Source organism: Dufourea novaeangliae, unplaced genomic scaffold, assembly GCF_001272555.1.
Source record: "Dufourea novaeangliae isolate 0120121106 unplaced genomic scaffold, ASM127255v1 scaffold22, whole genome shotgun sequence".
In the NCBI taxonomy this organism is placed as follows: domain Eukaryota; kingdom Metazoa; phylum Arthropoda; class Insecta; order Hymenoptera; family Halictidae; genus Dufourea; species Dufourea novaeangliae.
The window spans coordinates 355,339-372,260 of NW_015373898.1; the positions used below are offsets into that span (position 1 = coordinate 355,339).

General features: G+C 32.0%; 2 protein-coding genes across 2 annotated transcripts in view; one reads left to right on the forward strand and one right to left on the reverse strand.

Annotated features, from left to right (window-relative positions):
- LOC107193405 (nuclear factor erythroid 2-related factor 1) overlaps positions 1-16,922 on the reverse strand; it is a 203,242-nt gene that overhangs the window by 34,596 nt on the left and 151,724 nt on the right. Inside the window, exons 6-7 of the mRNA XM_015582846.1 lie at positions 15,372-15,606; positions 12,596-12,820 (exon numbers count right to left, since the gene is read on the reverse strand). Of these exons, the coding sequence (XP_015438332.1) occupies positions 12,596-12,820; positions 15,372-15,606 (460 nt within the window). The remainder of the gene's footprint in view (positions 1-12,595; positions 12,821-15,371; positions 15,607-16,922) is intronic.
- On the forward strand, positions 9,057-12,493 carry LOC107193406 (ATP-dependent RNA helicase vasa). The gene is made up of 4 exons (XM_015582847.1): positions 9,057-9,229; positions 9,892-9,954; positions 10,039-11,811; positions 11,895-12,493. Exons 2-4 carry the CDS (start codon positions 9,898-9,900, stop codon positions 11,970-11,972), a joined length of 1,908 nt encoding a protein of 635 aa, XP_015438333.1. The 5' UTR covers positions 9,057-9,229; positions 9,892-9,897; the 3' UTR covers positions 11,973-12,493.

A 16,922-nucleotide genomic window follows, 5' to 3' on the forward strand; every position in this document is an offset into this window, starting at 1 on the left:
CTCTAATTTCTGTTTCATATAAAAGTTATTCGATTTCATGGAGCAAACTTAACAGAATATTTGAATTTTTTTAAATTGTTATTTACAATAATAGAACTGCATATTTTTATTATCACTATGTTATGAAGCGTTTCAAGACGAATTCAACGACATATTTTAAAATTCTGTTTGAATAACAATTTCTCGGATAACTGTATGAATATTACTGGCAACATGTGAGCTTGAAATTTAACTATGTACCTATTATGTTCGTAAAATAAATGTACTACTTATGTAATTAAAAAACAAATGTAGCCAAAAAATGCATCTAGTAAAATTATGTACAGTTGTATAAACCTCACAGAGGTTTGGTAAGCTTAAATAAAGAAAAAAGATATTACTGACAAATGTCAAGTTCGGTTAGCATCTTTTAATTAATCCTTGTATTTTAAAAAATGTATATACACATATACATATCTGATACTGTAATTATGTATTTACAACTCAATTTTCTATTCATTTAAAATGAAATATTATTCCATTGAAAACAAAACATTATCATACTCTTATGTACAATACTTATATTTACTCGAAAAATGTCACGGACTTTCTTGATGCATCTCGTATTATTATTTTTAATCGTGTATTCATTTAGTGAATGACGTGTGAGAGGCTATCATTAGTTTTTGCATTTTTTTTATTTATTATTGTTCCTTGCGTGCTAGCTCTATTATTCGTAGTACCTACTTAAATGTCAATGTCTCGTATGTTTTTTGTGTTTGTTGTCTCCACTACATAAACCAACTCACAAATACTGTCCAGATGACCCGTAACTTAAGGGCCTTAAAAAAGATTGAGAAATAAGAAATTGGAAAGCGAACGTTTAGCAAACAGATGCACCAGCGGAGGAAGGTCTGTGGTATGTAATACATACATAGTGATGGGCAAAATTTTTATTTAAATAAAAATCGTGATTAAAAAAATTAAGGTCAAAAAATTTTTATCGTTACTCAAAGCTTGAAGAAAAAAGTAACTTTATCTACGAGCGTCGATTAAATAACTTTATTCACCGAGAATTATCCGATGAGTAAAAGTTACTTTTTGTAATCATGGCGTTTCACTCATAGCGTTGCCGTTACTTTCATCTTTCACTTTTAACTTTATCCGAAAACTTCGAGTAAATCTATAAATAGCTTTGGGCCAAGGGTATTCTACACAAGCATATTCTAGCCTGTCCGTGTGAGCTCTGCCCCCACTACGTCCTACTCGGCGACACCCCAACACAAGCGTTTTCTACCTCTGTCTGTTTTTAAAATATTCGAAAGTACAAGTGAGCATTCATATTAATTTAGGGTTGGTTACTCAAATATTGCAATAACAATTAATAAACAATTTCCAAAAAGATTCAATAATATAACATTTTTATTCGCAACATTACGTATGAGTAAAAATTGTTCAATTACACTCAAATTTGGACTTATTTTCATCGCGAGAATCTCTTCAATTTATTCATGACACTTTCATTAATATATATTGAAAAGTGTAAAAGTTTAAATTTTCACTCGTGCGTGATTCCTTATCTCATCTACGTCTGTTTAAGTGTTTACAATGTATGCCGATTGTCGGTTGCTAGCCTTCCAATCGAAGGCTTCGACGTTCGACCCTTGACGCAGTCAGCGCGTTTTTTCTACCTGGCTTTGGCCCAAAGCTATTTATAGATTTACTCGAAGTTTTCGGATAAAGTTAAAAGTGAAAGATGAAAGTAACGGCAACGCTATGAGTGAAACGCCATGATTACAAAAAGTAACTTTTACTCATCGGATAATTCTCGTTGAATAAAGTTATTTAATCGACGCTCGTCGATAAAGTTACTTTTTTATTCAAACTTTGAGTAACGATAAATGATAAAGTATCTTTTATTCAAATAGTTATTTAAATAATTTTTTAACTAGTTAATGCCCATCTCTTGAAAACTGGGAGATAATACATACTATGTATTATCTCCCAGTTTTCAAACGTTACCCTGCCATAAATCTTTCCCGCAAGTGGTCAAAAGTTTGTTTCTGCACTTTCACTATCTGTTGCTTTTAACATGCTTCTCAAGTATTTTTTTTCGAAATTTCCTATACAGGGTGTTCACAGTAATCGTCGCCACAATTTTTCGGATACTTCCGATAATCTGACACAAAAGATGTTACGAACAAAAGGTTTCCGTTCGATAAAAAATCATTTTCATTTTTTTTTAAATGGCACCATATAAATATTTCTATACGGTATTGTAGATTACGTACAGAGACAAATTCAGCGATGTCATTTCTTACATAACTATGTACTTAAAATTTATTACAGAACAATACCATGGACCGATATCTTTACACGCTACTATAATTATCAAAAAGGGACAACTATGACGAGAGCGAAAAAACAAAGTACACTGTGTAATGTGCATACGACATTAAAAATAAATGTATTAAGTAAAAGATATAATAAAAATTGTTCTTGTTAAAGGTTTTCGCACTTCTTCAAATGGAACACTATACATATTTCGTATTTATAAGAAGTTGGCATTCGTTGGAACGAGTTTCATGAGATACGACATCAAATCGTTCAATATTATGGAAGGTCGTAAACTTGTGAGACTGTAGACTGCAGGAGCGAGGTCGAAGCGAATCGCGTGTTTTTGACTAACGGAACCCTGCTTGGCCGGACCGATCACAGTTTTCGACCAGATGCTCCTACTTTGAAAAAGATGCCACCGATGTTCAGAAAATCGAACTGGTCGTCTGTAGCGTGGTCAAGGAGGGTTGCATTAGCCGAAGATATAGGTATACATATAATGTACGTGGTTCACATTAACCTGGCCCCCTATTGTGAGACCATATAAATTATATGATCTTTCATCACATTTATCTACTTTATGTTGCAACTCATCGAACTCGTATCAACAGATGTACTAAACAAATTTTTACACTATACATATAACTTTTGCAAGAATTTTTTAGAAACGCAGCATTCTAGGAAATATTCCAACTTCTGAGTCTAATAAGACAAACTTTGAAGAATTTGTTGCACAGATTTCCTTAATATTTTTTATAACAATTTCATACGTATATTTCTTAACTGCAATCTATTGTTGTCTATATTATATATGTATATCTTACAGCAATGTACTTTACACTTTTTTTTTATTTTCAAAACACGATTTCACTGAAACCTTAAACCTCACCGTGCCTCGTGTCAACTTGACACATTTTTTTTCTAAAAAATGATGTTATTCTGTCATGTGTAGGTAAATCTAGCTGAGTGTTCGTAATTTTTATTTTAAAGAATCTACAAATTTAACTATTTGTCTCTTCATTGTATTAATTTTTTTTACCACTGTGTCAATTTGACAAGAGGGAATAAATTACATTGGGAAAGTGGGAGACAAATGAGGCTTAACTTCGTATGGCGTCACATTGAATATGCTGTTATATGTATAGTGTATGCACAATTCCTCGAAGCACACCTGCTCTGTTATCGTTCAAACATAGACTGCTGCTTTTAGTATCGTATATCGAACACTGATGTTAGTCATAAATTTATACTCAAAATAATTAAAAAATCGTCGGCGAACATCATTCGAAAACAATATTACGAAAGTTTATTTTCGTAGGGCGTAATATAAAAAAGTCAATCAACTCGCAACAGTGGAGTAATTAAAGTATGTATTAAATCGCCAACGTGAACACTACAGGATCCAATTACATATTCCCATGTCACTTGATACGCGACGAACGTGATACGTGAGATTCATTAGAAGTCAGAAAAAAATGATAACGAAAATGGCACATACCAGCAGAAGGTATCACACGATAGTTCAGAGGTCTCGATGCTTCGTCTGACAAAATGAACGATTGTAAAACTTTGCGATGCTTCGCAGAACTGGGTCTACCTTCTTTCCCCTTTTTCTGACATTATTATTAAGTGCGTTGTGCTTACTAACTTCTCTCTACATGAAACCGCGTGTGCACATCTTTGTGACGAAATTCGTAACACAACTCGAACAATCCGATAACAGAAATGTGATCAGGTCTCGACAGTCGATGATTACGATTGTCATAAAGCGATGCTTCGTTTTATCGTTCCCGGCAATGCATTTTATTGGATTCGATGACAAAGCATCGTTAAATATCAACATAGTTGTAATATAAATATTAAATATGTGACAAGATTTTTGGTTCGAGAATTGCTATCGATAAATTAATCACTTGCAAACAGATGTTGACAAACATGCAGCATCGACATTTTGCTGCTTGTATTTATAAAAAAAAATTTAAAATAAATCCTCGTCCGCAATGTGGTAAAAAAGTCAGTATAACACGGATGTGAACTTCCATGTTCCAAATTTAAATAAATATTTACATGAGACTTATAGAATCTACTGTTTCCACATGCTACAAGAAATATTCGAATCTGATTTTCAAATGTTTAACATTTTCTTTTTATTATACCCTAATCATTTCACTCTTTCGTTCTGTGTTTGTGACTATGTAGTAGATATTAATGTGACAAAGAGAGATATACTATAATACATAGTTCGTCAGAACTTTTCGACTCTACTGCGCAAAAACGAAAACTTGAAAATGTCTGCAGAACTGTAAAAATAATTATGATGTGAATATTTTTTCAAAAACTATGACTACTACGGTGTAATCGTATGTAAATAAATAATTATAATATTTTACAATTCTAGACACGGTAATATCAGAAGTTTTCTCTACCTAGGTCTAATAAGACTAATCTATTTAAAGGCATAAATAATTGTTGTTTATTCGTGTAAACTTCGAATAATCTGTTCTACACGTTCTACAGAACGCTTCCTTAATATTTTCATGTAACAATTTCATACATGTCTTGGTTAACTGTATTGTATTGAAGCACACTTGGATCACTAAAGAATAAATACACGTCAATTTTTAAAGTATGATATGCGTATTCACATATTTTATCGGGCGTAATAAAAGCACATTAGTATTTATAAGGAATGGTGCATACAAACACCATTATACATAGTCTATTTAGAAAGAATTACTAGATATGTGAAACTTTTTAATTTTTGTTACATATATAAAAAATTAAATTCATTAAATCATAGTTTGAATCAACTGTTTAACATAAAATTTTGTTAATACTCAAAATTTGTAACGTTTTCAAACGTATGCAGTTCTAACGTTCTAATACATTCAAACGTTTGTAATAATAGCAGATTGCTCAAATGTTACGCAGAACATTAGGGTATCACACCAATGTTACTTTCAGACCACAAATAAAACACATCTATGTCGATAACTTCAATAGTTTCGTAGAAAATGATATAAAACAAAGTCAGTGAAATGTATACTCACATGCATCTGTAATCTGTATACATATACAACCCATATGCACGTATGCATGTTATATCGGTAAAGATAAGAACATAAGAGCAAATACGATATGACTGTTGGGTGAAATGATTCACTGATTATTTTTGTTACTTTGTTGTTAAGCCATTGTATGGCCGACTGAATGAAGAACTAAAGAAGAATGAATTCATTTAAGTAGTAACCCAGTCAGCCAAACTCGTAAAGCCAAATATTGCCCAATGCCTGTATGATAAGGTTATGGCTACAAATTTGATGCAAGATTTGCTTATAAACAATTTCCGCGCACATTGGCAGCAACATAGGCAGCAAATTGGCTCGCACAGACTCTGTTCCGTTTTTGCACCCAATTTGACACATGTTATGTTGCAAGACTTGCTGCCAATTTACTTTACCATTTTGTCAGCAGGCCTGCAAAACCCAAGCCAAATGCGGAAACAGATGGCTATGGTTTTTTAGACAACTTTTGTGATTATTTGCTGGCAATTTGCTCGAAACGTGTATACACTTGATTATCAGGGAAATAACAGTCTACTAATTAGTTAAATAAAGATAGTAAATAAAATTACTTTCAATTAACAGCATGTAACTACAGAAATTGATTTTTTGAGACGATTTCTTTACTGATATTGATGTTTTTCAAAATAATAATTGAAAAAACAGTCTGTTCTTAGAATAAATGTTTTCACTTACCACATGACAGTGATACATGTTAACATTAAATAGGAAAAGTACTTGTCTACTAAATAGTTCAGAAATGCATTAGTTACCCGAAAGTAAATAAAGCACAATATTTTATGAACAGTAAATTCGAATCAAATTTCAACTACTATTCAATCAAACAACAATAGAAAGTGTTTTCCTTCTAGCTTCTATATGTATAACGTTTTCATATTCCATTCGTTCAGTATTACATTATCAGTACAAAGGCAGGCGAAGACGGCCAAATCTGCACGTATAAAATGTTGATTGTAAATCCATGACATTAATGAGATAGTAATTTCGTTCACAGCTTTTATATAGTTTGAACTTCTGTCTATGTAACTGCCAATTATTTTAATTTATAAACAAATTTTTAGCAAAAAAGCGTTTTAAAAATGAAGTTAAAATATAAATTATAATATATATTTTATATATATACATGCGCATAAAATCTTGAAAGAACTTATTAATTTTCTAATGTTGCTGCATAGTTGAATATAGATTTCACGAAGATTATGATTCCCTAATGTTTGTATTGTGATAAAATCACAGAACCTTTTTTCCAACTAGTCAATAATACCGAGAAATTTGAAATAGACATCATAGTTTGGTTTCCATAACCTTTCTATACATGAATGTAAATAAACCTTCCATTTCATTAGGTCTGCTAGAAAATATAAATATTAGAACTGTTCAAATAAATAAAATGTTTCTTTCATTCATAAAAGTATTCAACAATGGGTAATATCGACGAATTTTTAGTGGGAAAGAATGTTTGTTAATTCATTTCCTATCTTTTTAAAAGTTTTATATAAATTTCTGACAATTATTGAGATAAATGTGTTAATTATAATAATGTAATAATAAATTGTTACAAGCAATTGTGCATATTATGAAGATTTTTGTTAATCTGAAAATCATTGAAACTTGTCTTATTATCATGTGCGTAGTCAGGTTAGGTATCATTCGGGGGGAATAATGTAATTTCTTTCCTCCGGGAAGGAGCGGAGGCAAAATCCAATTTTTTTTTCTTCTAAAGTAGTGCGAAACTAACTTTCTTTCCGCCTAGAGGGGGCGGGGGGGGGGGCAAAGGCATTATATAGGCATTATTATACATAAAATTATAATCTTCAAATTAAATTTTAAATAGCTACCAATATATCACAGACTGTCAGTTTCGATTTCCTTTATTTTTAAATAATCTTATTTTTCAAACTAATATATGTATTGATCGACATAGAATCTATCTACATGGTTTTATTATATTCTAATTATGTTTGCAATTGAATTTCTCGACAAAAATTCAGATATCTTGATTCGATCTCGTCAGATTGCAAGACATTATACAACAGTGATCATTTTAATTATCACTGATACCTCCAGGGTAATTCATTTTTTTTATACTTCAAACGGGCCTTGACGGTGATTATAGTACATTTGTTGTAAATCATCTGTTTTGAATAAAAAATAATAACTTGTTGAGTATCCTGTGCATCATCACATTAAATAACGTTTTGTTTAAACAAATAATCCAGGCTTAAAACTATTGTTCTACCGTTACAATTACACAGAAATGTATCTAAATAAAGCAGAGAAAGAATCGCCTTTCTTAGAAACATACAATTTTATGCTCGTGTGAATGTGCTCTCTGTACCTAAGAAGAAAAAGAATAAAATTTTATGCCTGATATAAAGAATTCTGTACAATTTTATGTTTTAATAGTACATTCAGTAGGTATAAATTAAATATTAGTCAATACACTAACAACGTGCATAAAGTAGTAATGAATAAAAATTTTAACCACGATAATGAAAATAAGTACAAATTATTTTTTAAAGTATTGTTATGATGGTCTACAATAAATATTTTTAAAAAATTTCATAGCTAATTATTAACGGCAACTTATTGAATGAATTATTTCAAGGTCTATAAAAATCCGCGAAAATGAGAATTGTAAATTATTTTTTAAATTATTGTTATTGCTGTTTAAATTAAACATTTGACAAATATTTCATGACTAATTATTTTGACAATGAATGGAATGAACTGTTACAAGTTTTATAAAAGTCTTCGAAAGTAATTATTCCGACTGTTCCTAAACGTCTATTATGATGACAGATCAGGCAGAGAACTTGACCTTGGTCTTTCATCTGAAGCAATGTTTTCAGGTTCCGTATAGTTGTACCGAAAGTGACAGGATGAACACGTTTTCGTAAAACATATTTGTGAAAAACTTTCATGTCAGGTAATACAATGAAAAGGATGAGTAAAAAGAAATCTAATACATTAAGTTGTTGTACATAAAGTGATGAATTGTTCTTTACACTGTTAATTAAAAAACCAACCATTTATTTCAGTCATCGATAGTAATGTCTAAATGTAGTGTGCATTGCATTCAGTAAATTATTTATTATCCAGCGCATTTGCAAAATACCGATAATTGTTCGTCTTAATTTGGACCGCAGTTTCGATCACACGTATGTACATATTCCTTTTTTCTCCGTTAAAGTTGTATGTCCTTCAAACAACGCACCTTATATTCATCACATTTTATTGTGCATATGAATTTAAATAATTTCGCGGAGACAAAAGAATAATACTTTCTCCGCTTTTTTTAAATACATGTATTTTCTTAATAAAATGTGTAAGCAATCTCTGTATTCAAATGACTTTCATTCAAAATTAAATTTTTTAAATCTCTTTTCCTACGTTCACAAAGTGATTGTTATTTTGTTTCTAAAACACTCATGAAATATGACGTTATTATCCTGTATGTTATCATATCAGTTTCTCAAAACAATTAAAATTTAATTTATGTAACAAATTTTCATGCGGCGTAAGCATGTCGAAGAAGGTACGAGTTCTACAAATCTTTAATACGGTGCTGTAAATAATGGCGACAGTATGCAACACGCATGCGTTCTCCGCCAAAACTCGATAGCTGATTCGCGAGAATTCGTTGAATAAGTTGGCTACCCTGTAAGCCTTTGTTCGCAGTGGGGACGGTTAAATTCGTCAGCATTTCTCTTCGAGCCGGTCTTCATTGTGTATCAGCTCACGACTATCAGCGAGGAGTAACGCACAGATTCATCTGGCCAAATCAACCAGATTATCTCTCTTGATACTCTTTTATCAATAATTGAAACGTAAGTACTACTAGAAGTAGCTTTACATTCTGTCAATATCATCATTCGGCCATATTTGTCAGTGAACGCAATGCTTTATTTTACCGATGTGCACGTGTATACCTATTACGCGTTAAACAATTGCGAGTACTCTACTAATACTAAATGTCATTTGTTTATATTTAAGAGGAATGTTTTAAACGCCTCAGGGATTATTGTTATATCCAAAACTAATCATTGGCACTATTCGAATGTCAACTTTTTATATTAAAATGCTCAAGAAATAGTCTCCAAATACTGCTAGGTCAAAGAAAAAAACGGTAGCAAAGTTGTTTTGCTGGATAGCTTCCTTTTTTGCTGAATCTCGGAAATCCGATTGACGCTTATGTAAACGTACTTAAGATATGTCGAACTGTTTGTATTGATTTCTTACCGTATTTTCAAGAACTACGTTTCCCTAAATATTATCAAGCAAAAAATTACTTAATAATAAATTTTGTAGTAACATGCGTGGAATAATTTGAAACACATTTAATGTTTTTTCAACTTTTTGCATTTAACAATATACACTAATAAAGTTCAGGACGCATATATAATATTTAATTATTTACTTTCAATTTTATTAATTGATAAATTAATTATTTTCAATTTTATACGTACAATTTATTGTAAAATTTTGGCAGGTGATAATGGACGATGAGTGGGGACAAGAAAGCGTTCAAGTTTGTTCTTCAAATTCAGAGAATGTTAGTAAACACATTGATTTTGTTACAACAATTGGATAATTGTGATCGATATTTAAACTTGCTGTTTGTTGCTTTTAAAATTAGGTCGATGATGGTGGACGTAGCTATGGAAAAGGACGTGGTTTTATAGTACGAAATAATAACAATGATACCTGGGTAGCAGGAAAGAATGACAATAATTGGCCATATGACAATAATAGCAATGATTTTTGGCAATCTGGTAGAGGCGGAAGTAGAGGAGGAGGTAGAGGAGGAGGTAGAGGAGGTAGAGGTGGTGATAGAGGAGGTGGTTTTAGAGGAAGAGGAGGTAGAGGTGGAGGTTTCAGAGACAAAAACAGAGATGACGATGATGGCGGCAGTGGGTACAGAGGAAATGATGACTATGGGGATGGTGATAATGATGAACAACATGACAGAGGTAATAGGCCTAGGGGAAAGTTTAATGGCTTCAGTGATAACAATGACAAAGAAGAACCTGAGAAACCTCGAGAAGTGTACATTCCACCAGAATTGCCTACCGATGAAAATTCCTTGTTTGAAAATGGTGTCTCCATGGGAATTAATTTTGACAAATATGATAATATTGAAGTTAAAGTAAGTGGAGAAAATACACCTGAACCAATAGAGAGCTTTGAAACCACTAGCCTTAGAAGTATTGTGTTAGAGAATATTAAAAGATCAGGATACACAAAACCAACTCCTGTCCAAAAACATGCTTTACCAATTATAATGAATGGCCGTGATTTAATGGCTTGCGCACAAACAGGTTCCGGAAAAACTGCTGCATTTGCAATTCCCATTATCAATACTTTATTGGAGAAGCCTACAGATTTAGTTATAACTTCGTCATATTGTGAGCCACAAGTTATTATTGTATCGCCTACTCGTGAACTAACTATACAAATTTGGCAACAGATTGTTAAATTTTCTTTACATTCCATTCTGAAGACTGTAGTTGCATATGGTGGAACATCCGTAATGCATCAAGGGGGAAAACTTTCTGCAGGTTGTCACATTCTTGTGGCAACACCTGGAAGATTATTAGACTTTCTAGACAGAGGAAGGATTAAATTCTCTTCTGTCCGATTTCTTGTATTGGATGAAGCAGATCGTATGTTGGATATGGGATTCCTACCTAGCATTGAGAGGATTGTAGACCATGATTCAATGGTTCCATTGAGCGAAAGACAGACATTAATGTTCTCTGCTACTTTCCCAGATGAAGTGCAAATGTTGGCAAAGAGATTCTTAAACAATTACCTATTTCTTGCAGTTGGTATTGTAGGTGGAGCATGTTCAGATGTTGAACAAAATTTTTATGAAGTCGAAAAAAGGAAGAAAAGAGAGATGCTTAAAGAAATCTTGGAAAGAGAAAATGATGCAGGTACATTAAAAGGTACCTTAGTATTCGTGGAGATGAAAAAGAGGGCAGATTTTATAGCAGTATTTTTGTCTGAAATTAATTATCCCACCACAAGTATTCACGGTGACAGATTACAAAGGCAAAGAGAAGAAGCATTAGCTGATTTCAAAAGTGGAAAAATGTTGATCCTAGTAGCTACAGCAGTTGCTGCTAGGGGTTTAGATATTAAAAATGTTTCTCATGTTATAAATTACGATTTGCCAAAGGGAATCGATGAATACGTTCATCGAATTGGAAGAACTGGCCGTGTAGGCAATCGTGGTAGAGCTACGTCATTTTTCGACTCTGAAGAGGATGGACCTCTACGAGATGATCTTGTCAGAATATTGAAACAGGCAAGTCAACCTGTTCCAGATTGGCTAGTATGTGGAAATTCAAGTAGAAGCTTTATGCCTGGAAGAGGAAACAGATTTGGAGGACAAGATATAAGAGGGGTAAGTTAAATTTTAATAATGCCAAATTGCAAACTAAAATTGTAATGAGTGGGTGCTACATGTGTACTTTTTCTTTCCTATAGTTTGAAGCAGGTGGAGAACAATACGGTGAAGAAGCCTATATGCCTTCTGTACCAGTTGAACCAGAGGAACCGTGGTAAAAATTGTTGTTTTAACCTATGTATTTCTGTCATAATTTCATCAGAAAGAGGATATTATAATGCTCCTTCATTCATTTACTACGCCAGAGGTACAAAATTACTATAATCCCGTATATTTACGTCTATGTTATTAATGTACGATGATAATATTTTTCAGTTAAGTTTCAATTTTGTTTTTACTTTTTTTCGACAATGGTCAGTGATGTATTTAAAATAAAACATGTATACCTCTTTAGAAGTCGGTTAAGTACAAAATAACGGAATGTTACCTTCGTTGTTGATGCGACGTACACAACTAAGAACTAATATATAATTTACGAAGATACGTATCTCTTGTACCTCTCGATATAGTTTATGGTACTTCTCCATCGATCGTACAAATGTTAGCTTTTAAGAGCAAATTATATGGAGATCAAATCCTATAAAGCGTACTTTATTTTATAAAATGATACTCTCTAATATTATGTTAAGTGTTTTTTTATACGTTCCTTTTTGTAATAAAATATTAATGAAAAGTAAAAGTATTTATTTTTCAACATTTTCATGATTGTATTATTCTGGATTAGTTAATTAGACTCTTATGAAATTTTGTCTAAGAATAAGAAAGAAAATTTTGTACATACCATCATTCATGGCCATGTCCATCAGATGTAAATCTTCGTCGTTAAGGAGAGATGAGAGAAAACCATCGGTGGTCTGGTTAATCGAGTCTGCTGTTGTTGTATGATAGTACATCATTTCGGCCGGTTCGGATTTATATGCTGCACCACTTTCTGCACCAATCGGTTCGCTACTGTTTGTCAAATTCATTGATGTTGCCACCGCTGAACCCAGGTTTGACGATCCACCTGTGGCAGTGAGTATTTTAGTTCTAAAAGATTAGATAGTAAACAGAATTTCTTTAGTTGTAAATCTTGTATCATTTGTTATTTCGATGTTTATGCACTATAAAGTGTTACGAAACAAAATACGAGACAATGCATAGTTAAGACAAGTTACAAAATCGCAGTATTATATATATGCATATAATATATGTATATCACCATTTAACAATTTATTTTATGCATTAGAGAAAAGATTACAGTGAAAATTGCATACTCTTACAAGGGAAGTTCGTTAACCCGAAAATTCCGATTTTTTTAAACTTTGCAGGTTTGTAAGGGACCTCAGGAGAAGTATAGCGCTATTTTTGTTTTTGACCCAATTTCAGTTCTTCAGGGTGAAAACATCCCTTGAAGGTAGATAGGTGTTTCCATATTTCCCTGTATATCTTTAAAACTAACGTAGATATAAAAAAATGGTTATAATAAAAATCGAATGGTTTTTTATGCCCTATAAAACGATGCAATTAAATTCATAAAAATTCTTTGTTTAAATAAAAACATCCCCCCCACTTTTATTAATTATCAATTTAATTGCATCGTTTTATAGAGCATAAAAAACCATTCAATTTTTATTACAACCATTGTTGTATATCTACGATAGTTTTAAAGATATACAAGGAAATATGGAAACACCTATCTACCTTCAAGGGACGTTTTCACTCTGAAGAACTGAAATTGGGCCAAAAACAAAAATTGTGCTATACTTCTCTTGAGGTTCCCTACAAACCTGCAAAGTTTAAAAAAAATCGGAATTTTCGATCTGGTTAGTCATTTTTATATTTTTTTTTACAAATCTATCGCCACAACTTCGCAATATAAATTTCTATTAAGATTACTTTATATGACTCAATTTGAAAGTTACTACACTAATCTGAATTTGTTGTATTATTAATCGCGTTGGCAAATATTTTGAACAAATTTAATAGCTTATCATCAATATTTATTCATTGATGGTTAATACCAGGCTCGGATCAAAGGGGGGGGGGGCTATAGAAAATAATTGAATGAATTTTTGTATATTGTTTCCTTTTTGAAATAATTAGAAAATTTATTTAATGATTCATAAGTTAATAGCAGAATTAAAAAGCGAAATGAAGCTTATACTCACATCATTGATTTATTAGGATTTATATGCAACTTACTGACCATAAACAGAGATGAAAATTTACTCGAAAGATGTACAGGATAGTTTTGTTTGTGAATTAGAGCAATTCACTGCATTATTAAAATTACAACCTGAAGGTTTTTTTCTAGTTGCATGAAAATTCAAGATCAAAAAGACAACTCACTGACTCCTTTGTAGGTGTTGAATTGGATAGTACATAGATGGACAATTAATTGATGTTTTACCAAATGTATATATTGCATACAGATTATTTCTAACTACTCCCATTGCAAATTGTGTTTAGAGCGCAATATGTTTAGAGAGTAATATGCTTGGATCGACTATACATATATGTTAAATGATCGGTTATCATGCGTAACACGTTTAGCAATTGAAGCTGAATTATTAAGATTTATCGATTTTAAAGATTTAATAAAAGATTTTGTAAAATTAAAATCAAGAAAAAAAAATTTTAATTAAAAGTCTTTAACCAATATCTTTTCGGCGTTTGTCTTATATGTAACATTATTTATTTGTAAGTCATTATTACTTAGAAATATTTAACTCAATTTAATTTTAATTTATTGAGAATAAATTTCAGGTTTTGAGGAATTATGTATTCTATTGTATGTTTTATTACCACCCCCCCCCCTTTTCTACCGAGGGGGCCTCTTAAGGTTTGATAGCCCCGGGCCTCAAAAATTCTTAATCCTGTCCTGGTTAATATCATAATTTTTATCATACAAGTTTGCACAGTTCTGTTGCAATAATGTAGACGAAGATATTTATGATAATTTTCCTTGAAGTTATTTAACATAATACTTTTTTCATTTACACAAATCATATTTTAAATACATTATTGTAGTATGCTGAAAAGATATTTTGGACAATAATAAAATTTGAATTTTTATGCAATGAAGTCTTGAGAATTTTAATTCTTTAATTAATAGCAACGAGACAGAAAGTCATAACGATGTTTCCAAAATTGCCCACTGCTTGTATCATATATTTTGATTGTAGGTACAAATAAATATATTTTTGCTTCAGACATTACATTTCATTTTTGTAATAAATGGAAAACTGCGACTGTAAAATACAAAGTTTAGCAACATTGTTTATTTATAGCGTAAATTTAGTGCTTGTGCCGGCAATTATGAAAATGATTTAATTTATACACCATTTTTTTGTTCTGAATTATTTCGATTTTTACGTTTCACGCACGAATTGAATCTAATTTAAGAATTAACTACTCAGTTTCATTTTCAGCTATATTTTACAAATTTTTAATGTAACGCAAATTGGTGAATTCTACTACTCCAGATGTATGGCTTAGATCATTTTCATAATTACTAACATATTCGTTTTAGGTCTTTTTTACCCATCTACACAAAATAGTGTTTCAGTACTCACCCACATTATGATAGGGACTCGTGGAATTAAGATCGCCCACGGGTGGAGCCAGAGTGGCATTATGAAGCAATACATTACGTTGAGCTTCATAATGACTGTGACTTATACCGTGCCCTGGGTATCCAGGGTGTGCAGGATGTGCAAAGTGGTCTGGTGCACCAGGTAGCGATAAAAGGGATGCCAAGTCTTGCCACCGTTGTTCCATGCTCATTGCACGCACGAATGGCATGCGACCCTGAAATAAACAAAGTATTGGTTAAAAAATATCAATTGTTCTTCATTTATCATTAAGCTTTTTTTATTATTTAGTACAATTTCTAAAACAATAATTTTCTTTCTGCGAAAATGCGTGAATTGTCTATCTATATTTTCTGTTACAGGTAGTGATATAGTTTTAGGTCGATCAGCCGCAGCGAATATGTATATCCGTTCTTCTTGATTAATCCGACTACAATCTTTGGGTCCCTTTCAATCTAACGGCATCCTCATTTCGTCAAATATAACCTTATGTTTGGGAAAAGCATAATGAAGTTGTGTTTAGTCTTTATATATTTTCCTTCTCGTCGTTATTCAAAATATATTAATAAACTGAGGGCCGTATCAAGGTTAAGGATTAATTGTATCTTTCTGATATGATGACGAATGATGATGCTTACCGCTGAAAGAAGTTGAAACGAAGATAGTTTTCAATTGAACAGAATCTGGGACTGATAAAGTATAATACAAATTAAGTACTAAAAATTGTCTGAATAACTTTATGTTTGGTCTCATTTTCATCGGGAAAAAACAATCAATACGCTGCATGATATAACCATCCTAAAATTGTCAATCCTTATATATTGTGGTTAAAATAAAAATAAACCATTTTTTTTGCTAGGGAATATAATCAATCCTTTTCTGGAGAATCATTATTTCTCAACACGAATTCAGACATGGTTTGATTTTATTTTAACCATCATACAGAATAATTGAAATTTTAGGGTGATTTTATAGTTATGCCACGCAGTGTATGTTAGGAATACTTACACGAAGATAAAATGGAAAAGTTTTATTTGTCATTGGTAGTACCCTACACGCTCACTTTGTTCATTCAGCTAAAGCCAAGGGGTCTTCATTTCATAGAGTTCGTGGAGGTATTCGGCTAGAAATAAGGGGATTTAAAGGCTGAACGAACAAGAAAACATCACTCTATTATCATGGGACCATATCTCATATCTACCAAACGACACGTCCGATGAATCCCGTAGCTATCAAACCTGTCAAATGTATACTGTTGGATGTTTGGGTTTTAAAGAGGTAGAAACCCTGCTGGTTGCATAGGCGTTGGTCACACGTAAATGCCACCGTGATATTAACGACTTTGGTACCACGTGTCAAAAGTATCTTCTGACGTGAATAAGGATACACACCGATTATGATCAAATGTCAGGTTTCGAATGAAATTACGGAAGTTGCGATTAAAAAGAATTTTCATTCAAAAACGATCACGTTGATATAATACGATAAACTGTTCTGTGGTAATAGTATGGTATGGTAAATGTTAAGATTTTC